This window comes from Camelus dromedarius, chromosome 16 (assembly GCF_036321535.1).
Source record: "Camelus dromedarius isolate mCamDro1 chromosome 16, mCamDro1.pat, whole genome shotgun sequence".
Lineage (NCBI taxonomy): Eukaryota > Metazoa > Chordata > Mammalia > Artiodactyla > Camelidae > Camelus > Camelus dromedarius.
In genome coordinates, this window is record NC_087451.1 from 18,843,231 (window position 1) to 18,866,557 (window position 23,327).

Genomic DNA, 23,327 nt, shown 5'->3' on the forward strand with positions numbered 1-23,327 from the left:
AAACCTCTGTAAAGGTCATTGCCAGAGCCCAGCTCTGTCCACAACTTCATGAATGTGAACAAAGAAACTATCCTCTATTTTCCTTTAGAGACCATTGTACTGCCTGACAGGACTGAGACAGCCCAGGGGAGTAATCAGGGCTGGGCTACATTTGCAGGTGCTCTTTCTGGGTCTATCAGTGACCTTGGCCCAAGCACCAGCCCCACAGCTAGCCCAGGCCCATCCTTCACCACCAACTCTGGAGCCTTGATTTGCAGGTTCCCGCCAAGGCCCCTCTTGGGCCACTCTATCCTGCCTGGGGTCAGGTAAAGAAGGATCTGACTTTACCAGATCTATTCCTATGCTCCCACCCTGTCTCCCTCCTTGCCCAGGTCCCAAATAACCAGGCCACACACCAGGTTTCAAGTATCTGTCTCTTCCTTTCACTCTCTCAAAAGAAAAAATAAATAAATTGCAGAAGGCGGCAGCATGTCCAGTCTTCCCCTGGCTCCCGGACACCCGACCCCAACCCTGCCCCCCCCCTCCCTCCCACATTCCCACTCCCTAGACCCAACCCTCCCCATTCCCCCAAAAAAAAAACCCAGGAAAAAAAAAAAAAGCCACAGTTAGACCTTCCACTCATGCAAACCGGCAAAGAAAAAAGGTGGGGGGCATGTGGAAGGCAGGGGGCCTACAGTGGAGTCCCCCTACATATCCCCCCAAAACCACCTTTGAGAAGAAAAAAAAAGGAAAAAAAAAATGAGAAATCAAGGGACACAGGGAGTTATGCTGGGGGCAGGGGTGACCCCAGACCCTGCCTCAGGAGAGCGCGGAGGCCTGTAGCCCTGCATCCCGGCAGCGGGGTGCTCCTTGAGGGGGGCCCTGACTCCTGGAATGTTGTGGGAGAAGACGGGGGAGGGCAGGTTGCCCCCGGTGGGTCTGTGTGTGCATTGGGGGCGGGCGGAGCGAGGGCTTCTGAGGAGCGAGGGCTCCAGATAAGGAGCCCGGCTCCCCACCAGACCCCAGGTTCCTGGGGTTCAGGAGCCCAGTTCTGGGGCATGGGGATACATGCAGAGGAGTCTCCCCCCTCCAGTGGGCTGAATCCAGTTAGAAAGGAAATAAATAAGAAGGGGTGGGAGGGAGGCTGGGGGTGCGAAGGGCTTGGGCGATTCAGTCCAGACCAAGGGCCCGGGCGATGGAGGCAGGGTGAGTCCAGGCCAAGCCAGGGCAGGAATCAGAGTCTCTCTCGGGCTGGGACCCAGATGTAGGGGCCTGAGAGGTCCTCGATGACGCGCTTCACCTTGTGGTAGATCTCCTCAAAGCTGTCACCCTCCACGATGGCTGGGGGTAGGTGGAGCAGGGAGTGAGGCCCAGAGGAAGGAGCACCCGTTTCTAGTTCTCCAAGCCCTGAGCCGTGATGCCGCACCCGCCCAAGGCAGGCACCTCTTTCTAAACTGCCCACCCAGCAGGGGCCCCTTTTCTGAGTCTGAGCCCAAGGCGCCTCGAGTACTAGCAGCGGGCTCGCCACAGCCTAACCTGAGAAGCACTCTGTGAATTCCTGCTCCAGCTTGGTGGCTCTGTCGAAGGCTTTGCGGGCTTGCTCCTCTGTGATCCGCTTATTAATCTCTCTGTGGAGAGCGAGAGAGACACAGACCTGAGGGTGGGCCCCACCAGCCTTATCTCCTCCATCCAGGGACGTTAAGGTGCAAGCAGTAGTTTCTTATTTGGAGCACAAAAAAAATGCAGTTTCCCATATCCTCTGGGGCCACAGATGGTCCCCCTCCCTACGACCCACCCCAGTTGGGTGTGGCCGCTCCAAGGACCTCTCCAGAGCCTCATCCTTCCAGCTGGCAGCCCCACGCAGGGATTCAGACTCTAACTCCCGACAGCACTCGGCCCTGGCCTGCCCCAGCAGGTGTGTGCCCCAGGGGGTGCTGGGGGTTGTAGTCCTTCCTAGCCCAGGGCAGGAGAGGAGGGAAGAGGCCTGGGAGTCCCTGTCTACTACAGGTTCGCTCTCTCAAGCAGATCCCCTCAGGGGCTGCTGGAGGCGCTGTCCAGGGTTCTGAGGGGAGAGTTCAATGGAGGCCTTCTGAGGCCCAGGGCCACAGTGTGGGGGAGCAGAGGGGAGGCCCCCTGGGACGATACTCACAGCACATTCTCCAGGGAGCGGGGGCGGATGAAGATGGCGATAGGGTGCAGGTGGGCCGCCTGCAGCCGCCGCACGGCATTGGCCGAGACATCGAGGATGCAGTGCTTCCCCTGGGGGCAGGCAGGGTGGGCGGAGGGGGACCAGCAGGTGGCGGGAAAGGACAGACAGAGGCGCCAGGACAGGACACAGAACAGACAAAGGTGGCGAATGGGAGGTTGGCCAAAAGGGAAGTGACATGGATGTCGACAGACACGTGGGCAGAGAGAGTCGAGGCAGGAAGGGGTATGGACAGCATGAAAGACAGAGGAAAAAAGGAGAGGAGTAGATGGAGAGGAAGGCAGGGGCCAGCACAGGAGGGAAGGATTGGACGGAATGGAGGGACAGGTGAGAAATAGGCATGGGGGACCCAAAAGATGGGGCAGAGCAAGGCAAGGTGGAGGTGGAGTCAGACAGGTGGGGCGAGAAAGCAAAGAAATAGAAAGGAAGTAGGATAGAGGGAGGCGGGAGGGGAGGACGGACAGAGGACAGACAGATGGAAGGAACAAGGAGAGACAGATGGGCAGGAGGAGAGGCAGATGGAGAAAGGAGCCGTGGAGGGAGAGGGCAGGGTGGGGGCAGCAGGGAGATGGAGGTGGCAGAGGAGTGGGAGATGGGAGTGGAGACCCCAGGAACAGGCAAGGGGAGAGGCGAGAGGGCCAACCCAGAGCCGGCAGAAGGGAGAGACCCAGGTGAGGGAGGTCAAGCCACCAACGGCAAGGCCACGGGAAGAGAGGAGAAATGGGGCAAGGCGAAGGTTGGGGGAGGAAAGGGGACAGATGGCAGCCCGGAGTTTGGGGTCAGGAACCGAGGGAGGGAGGGAGGGAGCGGGGAGGCAGGGTAGCAGGGCACAAGAGAGCAGGCAGTCAGACAGAGTTGCCCAAGAGGAGAAGGAGGTGGAGGAGCAGAGTCAAGACCCAGCAGGGAAAGAGACAGAGAGAGAAAGAGTTAGAGAGAGCTGGAGGAAGGCCGGGGGTAGGGGGCGGCGGGGAGGACGAGGACGGGGTGCCCGCCAGCTCCTACCTGCTCAGCCACCTCTCGCACGGACTGCACGCTGGTTCCATACAGGTGGCTATTGTACTGGCCGGCCTCAATGAACTTGTGGGCCTGAATGTCCTTCTCCATCTTCTCCCGGGACGACACAAAGTGGTAATCCCGGCCATCTATCTCATACTCCCGCTTGGGCCGCGTCGTATCTGCCGGGAAGTCACCCCACCCACCAAAGATCTAATCACCAAAACTCTAGCTTAAACCCTGCCTACAACAACCCACAGGGAGCCCAGCTGGTCCTTCAGGGGAAGGGGGCTCCTGAGGAGACTGAGACTGAGGAAGGACAGAGCCACCTCTCCCAGCACCTCCAGATCCTCCAAGTCCCTGGCCTGGGATGGTCACGGTGGAACACGAGGGTGGCTGAGAAGCGCCCTTCTCAGAGAACCTCCGTGCCTGGCTGCGCCCCAGGGACGGAAAGCGCTCTGCCTGTGACCCCTTGGAGGGAATGGAGGGACAGGTGAGAAATAGGCATGGGGGACCCAAAAGATGGGGCACTCTCCATCCAAGGCCCCGGCACTCACGGGGAACACAGGATCCAAACTTGTCGGGGAACTCGGAGAGGAGATCATCGTTGGCGCGGTCCTTGGTGGGCCCAAGGATAATGATGGGGCGAGCATAGTGCACTGAGGAGAGAGAGAGGGCTCAGGGGACAGCAGAGCCGGGGAGCAGGAGGGGCTCGGCTGGGCCAGGGTGGGGCTCACCTTCCATCTGCGTCACTGTCTCATAGCTCAGAACCGAGTCTTCTCGACCTAGCAGGAGGCAGGGCATCTGTGAGGGGCTCTGAGATAGGGGACTCAGGGCCCTGAGCCATCTTCCTAAGGACATCAAGAGAAGCTCAGGCCCCTCTCACCCCAGGTGTTCCCAAATTGACACTACATACCCTGTGATCCAGAGCTGGAGCCCCAATCCTAGGAAGAAAGAGCAGGCCAGGTGGTCGGTCAAGTCCAGCCCCACAAGCCCCCCACTCTTCCACACAAGCTCACAGCCTCTTCTACCTACCTTGGCCTTTAACCTTGACCACTCTCGTCGCTCAACCCTGTGGGATACATGGAAGGATGACGGCAGGAAAATGCCCAGTGAGCGGCCCGATGGCCCTGCTAATCCCATCTCCCAGCTGCTCCTTAATGAGACGTCTGCCCCAAAGGCTCATGGGAGTCATGGTACCCAGGAAGGCCCAGCAGACAGACCCCCAAGAAGTCAGGGGGCAGACCCATGCCCTCCCTATCGGCTGCCCACCCGGGGGACCTTGGGAGCTTCGGTACCCGTGGCAAGAAGGCTCACCGCCGTTTGCTGGGGATGAAGCCAATGTCATCGGTCTCGCTGTCAGAGTGGACCCGCCGCGCCTGCCACCACTCCTCATCGCTGGCGTCGATGACATGCAGCACATCCCCAAAGCGGAAGCTCAGGGCCTGGCTCAGGAAGCCGCAGTCCTTGGTCTTGTCGTAGTCAAACAGGGCCCTGTAGGGCAGGTGGCCTTGGGTCAGAGCCTGGTGAGGACTCCGGCCACCCTGAGACCCAGCCTGGCGGTTCTGTCCAGGGGTCTACCCACAAGCATGGCAGCTGATGCCTCCCCTACAGGAGCTGTGGGTTCTGAACCCGAGACCTTTGTGGGGACCCAGAGCTCTACCAAAACTCATAATTGCCACAACTATGAACTGTCACTCCGTCCACGCTGTGTCAGGGAGAAGACAGGATGTGGATTCAGTGCAATTTCTCGAGGAAGGTCTAGACGAGCACCCTTCCGAAAAAGCAGGCGCAATTCGTAAGCATGTCACAGTCACAGGCGCAACCTGGACTCAGACTCGTAAGGGGGAAGGGAAGAAGGTGGGGAGGCATAAACTGGGAGTTTGAGGTTTGCAGGTACTAACCACTGTATATAAAACAGATAAAACAACAAGGTCCTACAGGGAACAATATTCAATGCCTTTTAATGGCCTATAATGAAAAAGATCATGGAAAGGAATATATATATGTATACTTACAACTAAATCACTGTGCTGTACACCAGAAACTGACACAAAACTGTAAATTTACTATAAGTTAATTTAAAAAAACTCATAAGGAAAAAAACAGATCACTCTTTGCAAACTCTGGTTATCCTCATCAATATGAAATTCCTGGCATTAAGTCCCAACCTCTGAGGTCAGGACAAGGGAAGGAATGACCGCTGAGGTGGCAGAGATGCCGAGCGGAGTACTGGAGCGAGAAAGACAGGAACAGACTCCAGACTGTCCGGTGTCCTCTGGAGTCAGAACTGAACAGCCCTGGGAACCAGCTGGACCCCGCAGGGAAGGAGGGGCCAGGTGAGGCCCGAGTTTGAGCCAGGCATCTGGGTGGACAGTGGTGCCATCTCAGGAGAGAGAACACTAATTCAGCAGGACAGAGAGCACAGGTGCACAAGAAGTGAGCTCAGTCTGGGACGTGTTGCAGGTGAGATGCCTATGGGACATCCCAAGGGACGTGTCTAGAAAGCAGATGGCCAGAACTGCAGGTCTGGACCTCCGGGAAGAGGTCAGGCCAGAGCTGACAGCTCGGAGAGACATCTGCAGAGTGAGCAGCAGGTGAGGCCGTGTGAGTGGACGGGGGCCCGGAGGGAGAGAAGGGAAGGAACATTAAGACACGGCATCTACACCTGGGGAGGGCGAGACAGAGGAGCCAGTGGGACAAGGAGCCCTAAGAAGGTAGCAAAACACTGCCGGAGAGAAGGGGGACAGACTCCAGAGAGCTGTGGTCCCTCCCCTGGACCACATTATCCCACAGGGCTGTGCAGGTTGGGGCAATATTCCAAAAGCCGAGGGCTCCCTGCTCTGCCAGGCATTAACCTTTGAGTTAGCAGATTGTGGGGCAGCTAGGGGTCTGAGGGGGAAGTGCCAGGGTGAGCAGGGGCTAGGAGGCAGTAGGGCTACTCCAGACGGAGGCTGTCTTCCATGTACTATGGAGTATTTCAAAATGCTAACCTGTGCAGCTGAGCCCATGAACACCAGCCGAGTGTGAGCCTGCGGGGGTGGGGGGAGGTTGGGGGGCGGCAGGATGCAAGGGAAGAGCTGGCTGGGGGGCAAGGGGGCACAGAACGAAGAGGAGCCCAGCACAGGAAGCATCCGACCTGATGTAGAAACCCCTTTTGGGGTTGCTCCGCAGGGAGGCAGTCCCTGAGCCCAGGCTGCTGTTCATGAGCTGCTCCCGAAGGTCGTGGATCTTGGCCTCGAATCGGCTGTACTCTGAGGAGGGACAAGAAGGATCCTGGGCTCTGGCTCCATTCTGCTGCCATGCTCCCTGGGCCCCGCTGGAGACTTGAGCCCAGGAGACAGAGTTCTGAGGACCATCTCAACCCCCAAGAGCGGGGAGCTTCAGGCCTAGTACCTTCCGGTTTGTACTGAGCGATGATCGTGACTGTCTGACCCGCATTCTTCAGGGCGATGGCAGCCTGCTCGTGGCTGGCATTGCGGAGGTCAACGCCATTGACCTAGAGAGGGCAGGAGAGGCTGGGTTGCTGGAGATGGGACCAGGCCCCTGCCCATCTGGGCTCTGCCCTGAGGGGAGGGCGTGGTGCGGGCAGAGCCCGCCTCCCCTCACCGAGAGGATCTGGTCCCCCTTCCGCAGCTCCCCGCTGAGGTCTGCAGGGCCCCCAGCCAGGATGAAGGAGATGAAGATGCCTTCACCATCCTCGCCGCCCACGATGTTGAAGCCCAGGCCCGTGGAGCCCCGGTGGATGACAATCCGCCTCGGTTCTCGGGGAATGTCTTCCTCCCCCAGCAGGTCCTTGGCCACTGGAGAGTAGCGCCGAGGAGAGGTGGGGGTCATGGCTGTGGGGTAGTCGGTGCCCAGGTAGCTGCTGTGACTGATCTCGTTGTCCAGGTGCTGGGAATAAGCTGGGGGAAGACGTGGGCGAAAGGATGAGACAGAAACGCGCCGAGGGAGACAGCACCCATCTTCCCACCTCCTCCTGAGGGAATGTGACTGTGCCAGAGAAATGAGGCTGGGGTGGTACAGGGGACACTGGGTCACAGCAATGTCAGGGGGCAGGACTTCACAGGTGACAGTAGGGTTGGTTCTCCTAGGGGCAGACCTGAAGGTTTCATGACCTAGGGATGCCAGGGGTCATGAAGTCAAGGGGAACATGAATACTAGGCTTTGGGGGTTTTCCTTTGGTTGTAGCATCTCTCAAATCTCTTCATCTATAAAATTCCTCTCTTTTTTTCTTTCTCCCTCTTGGCCATTCATTTGTGGGAAAAAACTAGGTCATTTGTCTAACAGAATCTCCCTTATTCTATTAGGGAAATTCTAACAGCTAAATCACTGCTTGCATCCCCGGCCCTGGGGGGTTAACCTGCACCTCTGCCCTGCATCTCCTGTAAGCTGGTCAATCGGACTAGAGACTTGCCTAGACCCAAGTTCAATTTTTTTGGCAAGAACCCTTCAGAGGTGCTGCATGCTTTCTGCTGCACCCCGACAGGATGTGATAACATCAGGCTGCAGGTAAGACAAATCTGTAGATTCAGGTATTGTCAGTTTGCTCCATCCACAATAAAGCTCCCCATTAGCCTGTCACCTAAGAGTTTTAGCAGCCATTGATGATCCCTGCCCAGTACTGATATTTCATTGGGGACAGCAAAAGAGCGATATTCTACTTTTTTTTAAAGGAAGGAACATTTATTAGTGGGAATTTGTCTATAAAAAAGAACATTCCCATATCAACCATTTGGTTACCCTGAGGTGCAGTTTGTACAGGAAGGGAATGTAAATGCTTGACCCTTTCCCTTTATTTGCCAGTTTTCAGAATGAATGGGCTCCCTAGCATCCTCCAAAGGTACCCAATTATTTTGAATAGATTTTAACATATTTAATGAATTTTGATTGAATGGTCAGCTTCAATTTGGCTCCTGTGTCTTTGACATGACCCTAGTGGTCTTGAGTATCTTCCCTGCTTCCTAAGATGTTACAAGCTCACCTTTAACATTTCTTGCTCAAGATTTAGAATTGGCCTTTTCTCCAAAGAACCAAGGTTCTCTTTGGTAGGTTATGTTGTTTAGAAACAAGATCATGGGATTTTAATAGGGTTTTACAGTATGATTTCATATTTGGATGGAGCAGTCACATCTTGTTACTCTTTTCCAAAAATTTCTTAGCTATTCTCCCAAATGTATTTTTCCAGTTGAACTTTAGAATCAACTTGCCAAGTTCCCGGGGTTGGGGGCGGGGGGACATTAAAATTCTGATTAGGGTTGCATAAAATGTATAGATTAACTTGGAAAGGGTTGAGATGTTTAGCATATTGTTTTTGCATCCAGAAACATGGTGTGACTCTCTAATTCTCCCAGTCTTCTGTTATGTCCTTCAGTAGAGTTGCATCATTTTCTTCAAATAAATCTCACTTTTTATCCAGATCATTTTTCTAAGCATTATACAGAGCTTTTTTTCCATGGCAAAAGGGATCTTTTTACCCAGTACATTATCTTATAGCTGGGAAGTTACTAATTCTTGTTATTTATCCTACACGTGGCCACATTCTTAACCCTCCATATTATTTCTAAGTTCTTCAGTTAATTCACTTAGATTTTAATCTAGATGTATAAGAGTACAATTTACAAATAAGGATACATTTGTTTTTCCCTTTTCAAATGTAACATCCATTTGTTCTTTTTCTCTTGTTACACTTTAGAAATCTCTAAAGCAGTGATTCTCAAACAGTGTAATTTTGCCTCCCAGGGAATATTTGGCAACGTCTAAAGAGACATTTTTCGTTGTTCTGATGGGTGGGGAGGGGTACCACTGTCATCTGATACGTAGAGGCCAGGGCTGTTATTAAGCATCCCACGATGCACAGAACAACTCCCCACAACAAAAAATTACTGAGTGCAAAAATGTCAATAGTACCAACATCGAGAAGCCCTGCTCTAAAGCAATGTAGAGTCTTAGCAGCAGTAAGAGGCGTTCTTGCCCAGTTCCTAACTTAATGGACACACTGCCAGGATTTTATCATTACGATGTGATTTCTGGTCACTATTCTTCAGTCATGTTAAGGAAAAAGTCCTCTGTTCCTAGTATAGTATTTTCATCCGAAAATAGATGTTGAATTTCATCAAATGCCTTCCCCACATCTATCTGAAATGAACTTACTGTTTTTCTCCCATTTTCTCCCAGTGAATCATGTTAAGAGGTTTCATAATATGGAACCACATTCAACTTTCTGAAACAAACCATACTTTGTGACAATGTTAATCCCTTAATATGCTGCTCTTTGTTTTGCAACTATTTATTATAAACTTTTACATCTGTGTTCAGAAGCAAAATTGTCCTATACATTCCTTCTTTTATATTATTTTTGTGACCATCTGAACTGCCCTTATAAAACAAAATGTGAAATTATTTATCTTTTCCTATACTCAGAAAGAGCGTAAGAACTATCTGTTCTTTGAGGATTTGGTGAAATTAACCATAAAACCATCTGGGCCTTGTGCCTTCTAGGGGAAAGACTACTGACAATCTTTTCTAGTTCTTCGATGGGGACCGATTTCTCATCTATTCTCCAACCACAGGAAGTGACAGAGGTGGTGGCTAGTTCATGGGAAGGATTTGAAGAGACGGTGACCAGAGACATCATTGGGGTAACTGGGATGGGTCACGGGGAACTCTGGGGTTTGGAGGGCTCTCACAGGTTGTGATGTCTGGGGGAGCATAGCTGTCACTCAGGTAGGCATTGCTGGGCTTGGCCACCTTTAGGTAGACAACATCATACGTGTTCTTCAGGGCTGCCACGGCATCCTCATGCATGACGTCCTCCAGCCCCACACTGTTGACCTGGGGTCAAGGGAAGCAGAGCTCAGACAGAACCAGAAACAGCCTCCAGACAGATGCACCCAGGGGTGAGCTGATAAGGAAGCCTGGGCCTGTAGGCAAGACCCAAGTGTAGGCTAGAAAAGTGACAGGGGTCCTCACCGCCAGGATCTTGTCTCCAATCTGCAACCTCCCATCCTTGTGGGCGGCACCCCCTTCAATAATCTTGGTTACATAGATGCTATTATCTCCGGGGATGTGCTGGTTCCCGACACCTCCTGCGATGCTGAAGCCAAGACCTAGGTGAAGGGGAGGGCAGAGGTGGGCACCCAAGCACCTGGGGGGCAGGCCTTGGGGCCAGGGACAGTGGGGCTGGGGGTGGAGAAATGATGAGTTACTACCTTTAGGCCCCTTGATGAGCTTGATCTCCATGAGCTTCTCAGCCGGGGGCTTCCGGCGCATGACGTAGAGGCGGACAATGGAGCCTGCCTCTTTGAGGGCCTCCACTGCAGCTGAGTGCGTCACCTCCCGAACGTCCACTTCGTTTACAAACAAGATGCTATCGTTGACCCTGAGGGCAGCAAGGTGGGCCTGAGCCGGAAGCTTCCTGCTGCCCTGGCCCTCCCTTTCAAGGGAATCAGAATCCTGCCCTCTGTCTCCTCTCCCCACCTGAGGCGGCCATCCTGGGCCGCAGCCCCGCCGGGAATGATCTTGGTGATGAAAATGGATGGGTCGTCACCGATGTGTGGGTTGTCAGTGCCACCTGCGATGCTGAAGCCCAGACCTGAGTTACCCTGGGCAGAAGGAGGGGAAGAGGGTCAGCTGCCCACTTGGGACAAGGTGAGCAGGGAGGGGACTGGGTCAGGGAGCTATGACCAGAAGAGGAAAGGACAGGGTTAAGAGGTTGATCACCTAGAAAACATGGGCACAGAGAGAAGCACAGACAGGGAGCAAGAGGGGGGACCTCAGAGGGAGGAGCCTGCTCACCCTTTCCAATGTGATCTCCTCGTATTCCATTTCCCCCTCCGTTCCGTTCACCTGCAACTCCAGCACGGGCCAGAAACACAAGGACAGTGAGACAGACTTCCTACCTGAGAACCTGGCCCTACCTTGCTGCTGGGACCCAGGCCCTCCCCTCTCCCCTCTCCCTGCTGCAATGGCCCCAAAATCTAAACAACTCACATATCCCGGGGCTTCTAGGGTGTCTGTGTTGACAATCACAGGGGGGGAATTGGCCTATGAAGGGAAAAAGAAGATGAAAAGCTGCCTGAGCCTTGGCTCAAGAGGGAGCCCGCACCCAAGAGGCCCAGCAGCCTGGCTACCCTTGCAGCCTCTTAACCCAGCCCGTGCTGCTCCCCGTGACTCCCTGAAGGACCCAGCCTCCATCCACGTTACACACACATGCACACGTGCTGGACCCAACTCTGCCCAGCCCAGGCCCCCTGCATGTGGAAGGAGGTGTCTGAGAAGCAGGAAGGGAGAGACAGCCAGATGGGGGAGCAGCAGATGGTAAAGGGGGGGGGGGGGGCAACTGGAAGAGGGGAAGTTTCTCACCGGATGTAACACCACAGAGTGTTACATGCCTTATGTGCTACACACATACACCGCAGGGCTTGTGTCCACTGGGTCCTGCCTTTTCTGCCCCTCCTTCCAGCCCCCATCCCTGTCCCTATCCACCCACATACACCCAGATACCTTTATAACCCTCCCTCAGATCTGCCCCTCACTTTCACACACATTTACCCTAAACCCTGGGCCCCAGGAATCTGGGGTTCCCCCAGATGCAGGCCTCACCCTCCCTCTCGCCCACCCACCAATTCAATCCACTCCTTCCTCCAGGGACCCTGTTGCCTAGCAACGGTATCTAAGCCCAGCCAAGGCCTAGGGAGACCCACCTCCCGGAGGCCCTGTCGTCAGGACAACGGGAGGAGGAGATGGGGCGTGGCCTAGAGACGACCAGACTCCCGAGGGCAGTAGGGATCCGCTAGTCCCGCCTCTCCTGCCCTAGGCCCCGCCCCCCGTTAGCCAGGCCGAGAAGTCCAGGCTGAAGAGGTTTGTGGGCGCAGAGCATCCTGAATAACGTCCCTTCCTCCCTCCCCTAAGCCCCTCAATCTACGCAATGCAAAGGACGTCAGGAAAGGGGAGTGGTTAAAGACATCCGGGTCCTATTCTCTCATCTACTCTCCCCTCAACCCCACTTCATTCGGGAAAGGGTTAAGGTGGGGCGTGCCCAGGTCCCTGACGTCAGTCGCTTCAACACCGCAGGGTCTCTAGACTCCAGGGCGGGGCCAGCTTTAGGCCGGTCCTAGGGGCTTCCCCAATTGCCAGGGCAACCGAAGCCATGTTTCCATGGCAATGGGAGAAGGCCGCCAAAAGCCTCCTTCCGGGGTCTCCAATCTATCTCCTCCTTAAACAAATATTTATTTGGAGCCTACCAAGCGCGAGGCACTCATCACAGATTCCCCAGACTCCTCTCTCCTACTGCTATTTCTCAATACTACACATTTTCAAGCTCTATAATAGATTTCATACCCATAAATCTATTGTCACCATCCTCCAATCCTTCAAATCTCAGCAAATGTTGTTGCCTAACTGAAGCCACCGACTGCCAAAATTTCATCCACATGTCCATCCACCCCATACCCTGTCCTCAATCCCCCTCCGCATCCTTATTCTAGAACCTTAGTTCTCAGCCCCCATCTTTCACTGGCAGCCACGTTCATCTGCATCCCCTCCCTCTCTCTCCCCCATCCAATATCCTCCATCTACATCCTTGCCCCACCCTTCAGTTTCCATCATCCAACCCCAGCCTCCATTCTCCATCCACTTCCCTGTCCCTGTCCTCCCATCTGGCCCCATCCTTTACCAGTCTCCTGCTCTTATCCTCCATCCTCATTTCTGATTCCCCAGAAAGAGCAGCACCACTCTCCCTCGCCTCATTCTCAAACCCTCAAGATTCTACGCCCGAATCACAATCCTTCATTCTCAACCCACTCCCCATCTCCTCTGAAAACTGAGGCTTCTCCTGTCTACCCCAACTCCCCAGACCTTGTTGTAAGACCTCCTTCCCACGTTTGTGGCCTCCAGCACTCTCTCCTTCCACTTCCCTCCGCTTCCTGAGCTCAGATTCCAAATCTCCCTAGCTCTGTACTGTCACTTCCTCTCCTCTTTCCCTTCCCCAGGGACTTAATATCCCCATCTCTGAAAAAAAAGCATTTCTAGTCTTCTTTCCTTCACTCTTTATGGGCCCCCAGAGTTTCACGGGAATACTCTGCATCATCACCCCATCTCTGGGGCCTTCCTTTCCTTCCTCTCAATCAGCTCAACCTGCTGCCCTGATTTCCCGGTCTCATCCCTGTGTGACTCCTGCCCCAGGACCTCCTCTCTGTCATTCCTCCATTTTGCTACATGCCAGAGAACAGTCCTCTCTCCCTCTCCAACTCCTCTCCTGCCACTTCCTCACCCCGGAACCTCCTGCTGCCCGCTCTCTGCCTCTTCATCCACCAGCTCAGAAACCTCCTCCCCATCTTCTTAGTGAAACATCAACAACCTCCTGCTTCCCAGGGCACCCCACAAGATCCCGGAATCTCACCTCTGACCCCAAAGTGCTCCCCTGAATCTCACAGCTAGCCTGGTACATTCTATGCCTCTAGCATGTGCCTCCAGAAGAGGAGACTGAGGGGGAAGACAATGGGAAGTGGCCTGGAGAATGGAAGGTGTCAGAAACAAGGCCTCCCCAGGACTGGAGAAGGGAAAACGTACTGTGAACGCAGAAAAGAAGGGGAAACAGGTGGTGGTAAATAATCACGGGGATGGGGACACAGGAAGGGCAGAAAGGGATCTGGGTGGAGGTGAGAGCCAAAAAGGAGGAGAGAGGGGAGGACGGGAGGAAAGGAGAGACATGGTGACTGGGGAAGGGGGTAACTGGGAGACGGGGAGATGGCTGGCCGAGGAAGAGGAGTGATCAGGCCGTGGAGGGCCTGAGCTGGGGATCGGGAAGAGGGAGAAGGAGAGTGCGTGGGAGGAAGAGAGAGACGGCATCAAGAACCAGCCAGCCAGCCAGCAGGGAGGGGAGGGAACACAGGAGGGGAGCGAAGGCTGGGGCCGGGGACGGAGGCAAAAAGGCCCTGCAACTAGAAGTCTCAGGCCAGACAGATGGAAAGGGCTGGAGAGCCAGGCCCACAGGCCGGAAGTGGGGGGAGGAGGTGGCGAAGGGACAAGAGCAAATGAGGGCAGCGGGAGCTCTGAACAGAGCTCTGGACACAGAAAATGGAAACGGAGGTGGGGGTGTGAAGGAATGAAGAGGGCCTGGGCGCGGGGAGCATCCTGGGGGATGCACACATCTCAACACACACGGGCACAGCACACACGCGCGCACATACACGCACCCTGGCTGCAAGCTCCACACCCACTCCCACTTGCCTGGCCTCTTTCTCCTCTGTAGGAACCAGGTTTTTTCAGCGCCCCTAAGGCCCCCTCCCCCGCCAGCCCCAGGAGCCCGAACCCCAACCCCCAGTCCCAGCCTCCCCCCACCTACGGCTCTCGCCCTACCGGCCCTTGGGGGTGGTTGTAGCTCCGAGGCTCCGAGGGCCGCACTGGGGAGGGGGCCGCCTGAGTCTCCTACCTTGACGGGGGAGAAGTGGGCGTGGCCCACGACCCCTTGGACGGCCTCGAGGTGGGACAAGTTCCTCTCCGCCACGTGCACCAGCTCGGGGGCGTTTACCTGGTTGGGGAGGTGGGCCGGGCTGTGCTCCAGAGGGGGCGTGTCTTCATCTTGGTAGCGGTATTTCTGGGGATGGGGATGGAGGCGTCACTGGGGCCAGCCCCGCGCCTCGGGCTCCAGGCTGCCCGCCCCGGCGCGCCTCCTCTTCCCCCCGCCAGTGCAGTGCGGAAGGCCCTGGGGCCTGACCAGCTCCTCCCCCTCCCTGTCCTCCAGCCCATTGGTTCCCTCTCTCCACCCTCCCCACAGCCCCCTCTCCCGCCGGGGCCTCGGCACCTCTCCCCTCTTCCCAAATCCCAGCCCCATGCCCCAACTCCTCCTCCTCCCAGCCTAGGACCCCAGCCTTCTACCCAGCACACTCCCTCCTCTAACGTCCGTTCCTTCACGTCCATCCCAGGACTCCAGCCCCTCGGACACGTGCACCCCACCGTCTCTACACCCATCCCCAGCTTCTTTGCTTCCCTCAATCGATTCATCGCACTTCCTCCTTCCCTAATCCCACTCCCCAGGTTGTAACCTCCCTCCTCCATCCAGTCGCTGCTCCCTCTCTGCAGTCTATCCCACCTCATTCCACCCTCACTGCCACAGTCCCCCTACTGCAGCCTCTACCCCAGGAGTGAATGGCCCTCCAGCACCTTGGGTGCCCCAGGCAGAGACCGCAGTCAAGTCCTTCCACTAGCTGGTACTTGGCATCACCCCCCTAGGCAGGACAAAGCTAAACCCATCCAGCTCTACCTCCAATGGTTTTGCTGGCTCCCAAGTAATCAGCAAAGGGACCCCAGGAGTCTACCCCACCTCTCTAAATACCCACAGCCCAGTCAGCTAATCGGATATACTAGAAGGAGGACGGGGTGGAAGGGGGAGGACCAGAGGCAGTAGGGCTCAGAAGGGGGGCAGGATGGGTAGCAGCTTCCAGGTTCTCCCATTGCAGAAGAGGGTAGAGCCTCAGAGTGAATTCCTGGTCTCTCTCCGGCCTTTTGGAGTGAAAGACCCAACATGAGCCCTGACTCCCTTCCTCACTAACCACCTGCCATCTCAAGGGCCTCCTCAAGGGCTAGCTTAATCGGGACACCAGTAAATGAGATTAACTGGGAACCAGAGAGAGAGGAAAAGGGCAACTGGAGACAGCAGTGAAGGGCAGCAGCCCTGCCTGGGTCCTCCCAACTCGGCCTCTGCCCCCACAGAAGCAGACCGTCCTCGACTCCAGGCCCAACCAATGGAGGATGGGGAGGCCACCATACACAGGGTTCCCCTCCAGGGAGACTGGAGAAGACAGAACACACTCCCCAATACACACAGGTAAAAAGAGAAGTTAGGATTCCCTCTCAAGAAGTATCTGGGAGGCTGAGAGCACCTCAACATTAGGAGGACAACAGTTACAAGATCAAACTGGAGGAAGCTTATCAAGGTCAATGCCTGAAACCAGAGTATGATTCTGAAAATTCTGAGGAAGAGGAACCAAGGCTGAACATGTAACTCAACTTTGGCTGTGACTAAAGAGGCAGGAAGAGAATGGGGAGAGGAAAATGGTACACAAAGACTGTCAAACCCAGGACATAGAGACAACGGGGATCCAGGGGCAACTTGATACATTTGAAGAGCCTGAAAGAGAGAAAAGAGGGGCTCATCCAGATACACTATTTTCTGCCCTTGCAGATGGACTTGGAGAGAGATTCTCAAGCTCCAGATTCCAATACCATGAGCACGAAGAGTGGAGAAGATGGGAAGTTAGGGGAAGTCTAAACTAAATAATCCTCCTCAAAGCAGGGCCATCTTGGATAACAGAATTTGATGAACTGAAAGAGGCTGTTCAATCCACACCCTGAAAAGGTCTTCCGCTTGGACAGGACAAAAGCTGAAGGCCAGGGCCCCAGAACTGGGAGGTCCAGGGAGGAGAAGATGCAGCTCTCCATTCTGACTTCGCAAGGCCCCCAACTCCCCAAGTGATAACTGAGGCAGAGCCAAGGGTTGCAGCTTTGAGTTTTGGACTCTAGGGGAGAGTTTGAACCCAATGCCTCTCCACCTTCACCCTACCTCACAGAGAAAATTCCTGAATCTGATGAAGAAATGTCAGGGTGCACATAAAGAAAATGGAAGCGTGGGAAAGGACAGTTCATTGTTTATTCTACAGAGGTAATGAAGGGAAATTTATATCACAGTGAGACTGCAGACACTGCTCCTGCCCCACCCCCATGGGGGGGAGGGGGTTGTCTAGGACTGAGGAATCCGGCTTGTCCTGATTGGGAGACAATGTGAGGGAAATGGGGAACCAGAACAGGGTACCAAAGTTCCCAGAATGTGGTTGAAGGAGGTTAGGGCCTATATTCAGTCCCTGGAAATTTTCTAAGTAAATGTACTAAGGAAGAACCTCTGGAGGGGTAAGGGTGGGAGAGAGTCATTCAGAAACTGCAGACTGGGAGGTGGGGGTCAGGGTCAGCACCTCTCAGCCCCAGATTACAGGACAACTGGCAGAAAAGGAGGATCCCCTCTTTTACCCTACTGGGACTCAGGGCCCTGGCCATCGACAGCCCGGATGTTATTGGGACCAAGTCTGAACCCCCAATATATTAAGACATAGGACAAGTCAAAGGCCTGAGGGTCGCTGTTGTTCCTTCCCCCTTGGCCCTCTCCTCACCAGAGCCCCAGTTGCCAGAATGACCTGGAACTGAGGCTTGTACCCCAGAATAGAGGGGTGTGAGTGAAAGTGGATGATCACAAGAGGAGCGACCCATTGAGCCTGTCCCTGAGACACTGCAACCCAGAGACCCCGCGCCAAGCATAAGGAAGAGCGACAGCGCTTGAAGCTTGCACCCTGAGATTTGAGGGGTCTGGGAAGAGGGGAGCGGGGCCGGAGCCCGTACCGCGGCACGTACCACGCAGAGACACATGGAGGCGAATCTGTTCCGAGCCGACATGGAGAAGGGGAGGGGAGCTGAGGGGAGGGGGTGGGTGGGAGAGCAAGGGTCGCGGGGTTGGGGGAGGGGGAGGGGCAGAGGGGCGGGGGCTGCAGCGGCAGCGGCGACTGGAGGCTGCGGCCGGAGCGTGGGGGGGGACGGCGCCTGCGCAGTGCGGGTGAGCGTCACGATGGGAGAGAGGGGGTGAGGGGAGACCCTCTTAGCCATCAACTTCCCTGTCTAGCTGTTTCTCTGTGGACTTCACCTTCCACAGTATACTCTTATTCCGACCCCTCTACAAATAGACACTCCTAAAATTTACCAATTTACCGTTCTGGTTCTCAGGGACCCCTTATTCTACCTAATCTTCCAACTATAAAAAAACATAGGCCCCTAACTATTCCAAAATCTCACTGGACTCTCGGGGTGCAGGCAAGGAAGCAGCAGGTCTCCCTCAATTCAGAAGGACCCCCAAGGGTCCCCACAAGCCTCCCTCAAGCCCCTCCCCCTTACCTCCCCAAAGATTGTTAATATGGACACGTCCCCTCAGATGCCAAGACATCTCCCATTCTAACCAGCAGCAAAGCCCCACCTGATAGCCAGACAATGCCCTAAGAGTTTAAGGACCACAGATCCTGTTGTGCCTTCAAATTAATCTACCCTTTAAATCATCCCTTTTAAAATTATATCCATCCCCCAATCTACCAACAGAGACCTTGAAATTAATGCAACTCTTACCCTTGCTCTAATCTAAACATCCAAATAAGCAGTCTTCAAATTCGTTTGGGGTCCTCTGTCCAAATCCTTGAACCTAATGACTTTGCAATATACCACTCCCCAATACCACCAGACTGCATTTTAGGGACTACTTAATGTATCTTAAAGATGGCCTTCCAAATTAAATCGCGACCTTTTCAATTTATTACCAAACCTTAAATTAAGAGATATTTTCCTATTCCATTTCTTTACCCTTTAAATGCATCCATTACTTCCTTTTCTGGCTGCCTTTCCTACATTTCATTTCAACATCCCCACCATGAGTCTAAATTTCCACTTTGTTGGAAGATTACTCTCAAATGTATCTATCTCCCCGATACCTAAGTCTCAAAAATTAGTCACCAAAATAAGATCTGGCCTGTAATTTGCAGTGACCCACAAATCTCCCAGAATACCCCTAAATGACTGCCTCAGATCTCTTCACAGGAGGCTTCCATTTTGTCCCAGACTGAACCTGAAAGCATCTCTTGTAAATATTCTCCATTGAACGCCCACCTTTCCAACTCTGAAAGCCCAGTGAGCAGTCTCCTAAAATCTGTTTCTCTGGCTTCTCTAAAATGCCCACATGTGGTAGAGAGGACAGACTTCCCTAGAACCTCACCCATGCCCCCTCTCTTCCCGTTGATCAGAATCTGTTAGATGCGCCCCCAGAATGCCACCCCAATGCCCTAGTTTCATATCTGGATAGAATGCTTGGATCCTCAGAGAGAGCCAGTGCGGAAGGGGCTGGACTCGAAATTCCTTCTAGAATAGAAAACGCACAGGCCCCAGTTCTCCACCAGTGGGCGCTATGGCCCACTAAGACCCTCCCCCATCCCCCATTTCCTTTTTCCCTCCATTTTCCGTTTCCCTGTTGCCTGGCAACGCAGCAAGGACTTTGCTGTCGCCTAGCAACCGTCTCCCTGGAACACAGAGCTGAGGTAGGAGGTTGTGCTCTGATGAAATCTGAACAGGGCTCCATCTTTGGAAAATTGAGACGTCAGATCGCCCAACCCCCGGATTCTCCTTTCCAAAGACCCCTGTGCCCTGCAGATTCTTAGACAGCAAGCCCCTCAAACCCCGTCTCGTTTCTGCACATGGGACAACGCCACGCCTCTGCGGGTCAGCCCCGCCCTCATTTCGGGCCGGTTACCCAGCTCTAAGGCCCCGCCCCTTTCCAAGGCGTTGCTGCCCGCCTCCCTTGATAGAGTAAGCCAGGCCCCGCCCACCTGCCTCCAGGAGGCCACGCCTCCGTCCGCTTCCCGCCCATTGCTCCCCCAGCCTCGCCCACACTGTCCCTCCGCCACGCCCCTGTTGGCCAATGAATGAGGCCGTTGGCCACACTGCCCCGCCCTCGGCATCTTAGCTTTGCCCAATAAGGACCACCCGGAGGGTTTAACCGCTTCGCCTCCGGGACTCCGGCCAAAAACCTCCAGTCTTTCCCCACTTTCCTCCCTCCCCCACTTATTCTGCTCCGCCCTCCACCACCCTCGCCCGGCCCTCAAGTCCGCCACGCAACTTCGGTCGTCGCCGGTTACCATGGCAACGGCGGCAGCAGCGCGGGGAGAAGGGGGAGGGACGGGGGCGGAGTGGGAGAAAGAGACACTCGAGACAGAGAGACACCGGCAGAGAGATAGGCACGGAGTAAACCTAAGTGATAGCTATAAGGACAGAGTTAGCACAAAGCACAGGGCCTGGCATATGGTAGGCATTCAATAATTGTTCCTTAAATTACTGCGGCAGAAGTCTAAATATAGGCAATGAAAGATGGAGGACTCAGACGGAGCTGGGAAGCTCAACGACCGCAAAGCATGAGCACCCTCTACCCCACCCAGCATTTTGGGGGGACAAGAGCCATGTGCCCCCTGCTGGCTCCTCCTAGGCTAACCCTCCGCTGCCCTGGATAGAGATGAACCACAATTCCCAACAGCCCCATGGGCAGCAACCCTCTAACATTGAGGGAGCTTGTGCCTCAAGGCCTTATGGGACTTGGAGTCCCCGCCATCCCGAGACTGACAAGTTTTCAGGCCATGGAATGTGACAAGCCCGGGTCTCCACGCCTCTGTAAAACCCCAAAATGCATGATCCTCTCTGCACAAGGCTCCTAATTTCGGGGATGCCCAACTCTGGGCTCCATCAAAGAAGTAGGGTTCTTGAAGGAAGATGAATAAACCACCCTCCTCCCAGAATAGCTGCCAGTGCAGGCAAGCCCCCTCACCCTCGCTTGCATATGTGTGTTCACGTGTTGGAAGGAGAGCCCACACATTCCAACTGGATTTCTGTGTTCACCTGCACATAAGGGACCACAACCAGGGAGCCTAAGGCTAAGGGGCAGGCTAAGGGCAGGAGACAGGAGGAACTGAGGCTCAGACACATTAAAGAAGAGCAGGCCAGAGAAACTGAGGCACAAAAATCCATTGAAACTACAGGGGATGGGAGGAAGAAGCCCTATGGAAGAAAGCCCAAAGCCTACAGAATGAGGGATAAGCAAGTAGCCCTGGAGAGGCGGTGGGGGCTCAGACCTAAAGGTCCTCAGCCCCCTATCTCTTCCATCCGCGCTCACACATGCACGACGCATGTGTAGACGCATGTGTACACACATGTGTGAGTTAGTGGCAGGGAACATGTGTGTCCTCAACTCCCTCCCCTAAGAAGCTGCAGTTCACACTAAATATAACCCCCTCCCCAGCCTGTGACTCACCCAGACCCCGCCTCCCCGGCCCCCACTTCCTGTCCCACCCCCCAACCCCCAGCTGCCTGCCACCCGCCCAAGCCTCCCTCCACACACCAGGCATCCAGCTCTCCAGTCCCAGAGTCTCAAAGCCAAGACCTAGGTATTCTGCATCCCACCAGGAGCTGGCTAGCACTCCCCATCCAAGAGCTCCTGCACTTGCCAGGCTCCAACCACAGGGCCACCCTCGTCCAGATCTTCACTGCTGCCAGCCCGGCCCTCCTCCTACTCCTCTGCACCCCAGTAACCTTAAATCCAGGTGTCCTCCCCTACCTTGATCCCAAGTATCAGGGGTAACAGGAACATTCCCCTCCATCCGCTCTTCTCCCTCTTTCTCAACGAGGGGCAGATACAGTGTGGGAGGAGATGGGGATGTTGGGAACCTGCCTGGGCCACCCCCAAATTTTGCACCACGTTCCTGGTCCCCCTCCTCATATCCCTTCTCTCGCAAAACCTCTCCTCCTCCTTCTCAGGAGCTGGCAACCTCAGCTGCTGCAACCTTCTACCTCCCAAGGGAGTACCCCAAATCCTAACCTCACCTGGTCCATTCCCTCAGGTGATCCTATATCAGGCCCCAGCCCTCTGACTCCCAACTATCTCCATCCATATGACTGAACCCTAAATTAACAGTTCCCTCAAATTGAGAGAGCACCCCCCAAAATGCATTGACCACGAGACGCTTGTTCTATAGCCTGAAGGCCTGACACCCCTAGACCAGTCAGGCACTCACAACCAGTAACCTTCTACCCCCAAGCCAGGAGCCCCCTGAAATTGAACAAGGCACCTGGAAGCTAGCTTGTCCCCCAACAGGGAAGAGGAACCCCCTACCACATAGTCCACCTTCTAACATTACACCAAGCAGGACTCCCATGTGAGCCAGGCTTCTCCTTAAATAAGTCTCCCTCAGACCTCATTGGTGAACCTCCAAATCCACCAGACCCCCCTAGTCACAGGATACCCCCAAATTTTCCATTTCTCTACAGGTACAAAAGGATCACTCCAGGGGGCACCTGTGGCCAAACCCAGCATTTTCTCAGATGTGAACCCCCCAAACTAAATGATGAACCCCAAATACAGCTTCTGATGCTCTCACTCCAGGGCCCCCAGCCGCAGGTTAGGCCTGACTAACCCCTCCCCACAAACTCATATCCTTCCCCCCAGTTTAGAGGCCCCCCCATCATGCTTACCTTGGTTGTCACTATACAGAGACAGTCCATGTTGGGGGGCCTGGCCGCGGCGGCGGGTAAGGGGCTCTGACTTCATCGGAGTTTCGTTCCTCCCCTCCGTGGGTTCTCACCCCTCCCCCCTCCGCACCCCACTTTTGCAGGGGGGGCCAGGATGGGGGGAGGGGTGAGAGGGGAAAGAAGGGGTTGGAGAAGGGAAGGGGAGGGGAGCGTGGGAAGGAGGGGAAGGGGGCCCTAAAGGGGGGTCCCCAATGGAGGGGAGGGGGCTGGGGGCGCACACCCCGATTCTCAGGAGGGGCGGGGGCACCGGGGGCTGGCAGCCCCGGAGTTCGGGGGCTGGGGCATGAGCTGAGGTGGGGGAGGGGAACTGGATTTGGGGGAGCCCCGGGGTAGAGGGGGGTCTTGCCTAACGGCCAGGGGCTAGGGGCCGTGGCGGGGGAGTGGGGTGGGGGGGTTGGAGGTGGCAGCGGCCGAGGGAGCCGTGGAGCCGAGGAGGGAAGGGGAGAGAGGAGGAGAGAGGAAGCAGGGGGAGGGAGGGAGGGAGCCAGGAGCGAGAATGGGGGGGGTGCCTTGGCAGAGTTAACTCCTTCCGCGCTGGCAGGAACCCGGATAATGGGAAAGGAGATGGAGGCAGAAGCCAAAAGGCCTGAAGGCTAACATGGAGCCATCAGCCATGACAGCGGAGGCAGCGAGGAGGGAGTTCATTTCTTAGTGAGGAAGCACCCACAGATGGGCCAGGAGCACCCAGGGTGGTTGAGATACTAGAGAGAGGCCATGGTAGGGGGTAGCGAGGGAGGGAGGGGCTGGCAGGAGGGAATCCCTGGGGGCCTAGTTCTCCCCTCAGGAACCACAGGAGGAGGCCTAAAAAGTGACTGCCTGAAATTGGGGCAGGCAAAAGAAGAAGGGGAAGCCAAAGGGAGAAGGTCGGGCTGGAGACCATTCTCTGTGCCCCTGCCTCAGGACGGTGTCCCCAGGGCTCCCAAGTCGCAGGTTAATATTAGCAGTACTTAGCTCACCCCTCCGGCCCTGCCTGTTCCCTCAGGAAGTCAGGCCC

The 23,327-nt window shown here is 55.2% G+C and overlaps 1 protein-coding gene across 8 annotated transcripts; it reads right to left on the bottom strand.

The window, feature by feature from the left end:
* Nucleotides 1-399: 399 nt before the first annotated feature.
* On the bottom strand, nucleotides 400-22,791 carry DLG4 (discs large MAGUK scaffold protein 4). Of its 8 annotated transcripts, none has more exons than XM_064495158.1 (20): nucleotides 22,277-22,791; nucleotides 14,613-14,777; nucleotides 11,170-11,224; nucleotides 10,976-11,034; nucleotides 10,658-10,782; nucleotides 10,390-10,559; nucleotides 10,151-10,287; nucleotides 9,868-10,012; nucleotides 6,788-7,083; nucleotides 6,575-6,677; nucleotides 6,318-6,432; nucleotides 4,496-4,672; nucleotides 4,214-4,250; nucleotides 4,095-4,122; nucleotides 3,916-3,963; nucleotides 3,736-3,837; nucleotides 3,188-3,360; nucleotides 2,129-2,238; nucleotides 1,516-1,607; nucleotides 400-1,320 (listed from the first exon to the last, which is right to left on the bottom strand). In XM_064495158.1, the coding sequence occupies exons 1-20, from the start codon at nucleotides 22,304-22,306 to the stop codon at nucleotides 1,214-1,216; spliced, it is 2,274 nt and encodes a 757-aa protein (XP_064351228.1). In that variant the 5' UTR covers nucleotides 22,307-22,791; the 3' UTR covers nucleotides 400-1,213. The 8 variants fall into 8 exon arrangements, 7 of the variants coding, with proteins under 7 accessions (XP_064351228.1, XP_031323626.2, XP_064351231.1 ...); XM_031467766.2 differs by having other exon boundaries at nucleotides 10,976-11,026; nucleotides 11,171-11,224; nucleotides 14,712-14,777; nucleotides 22,277-22,789; XM_064495161.1 differs by having other exon boundaries at nucleotides 14,712-14,777; nucleotides 22,277-22,703.
* Nucleotides 22,792-23,327: the final 536 nt, after the last annotated feature.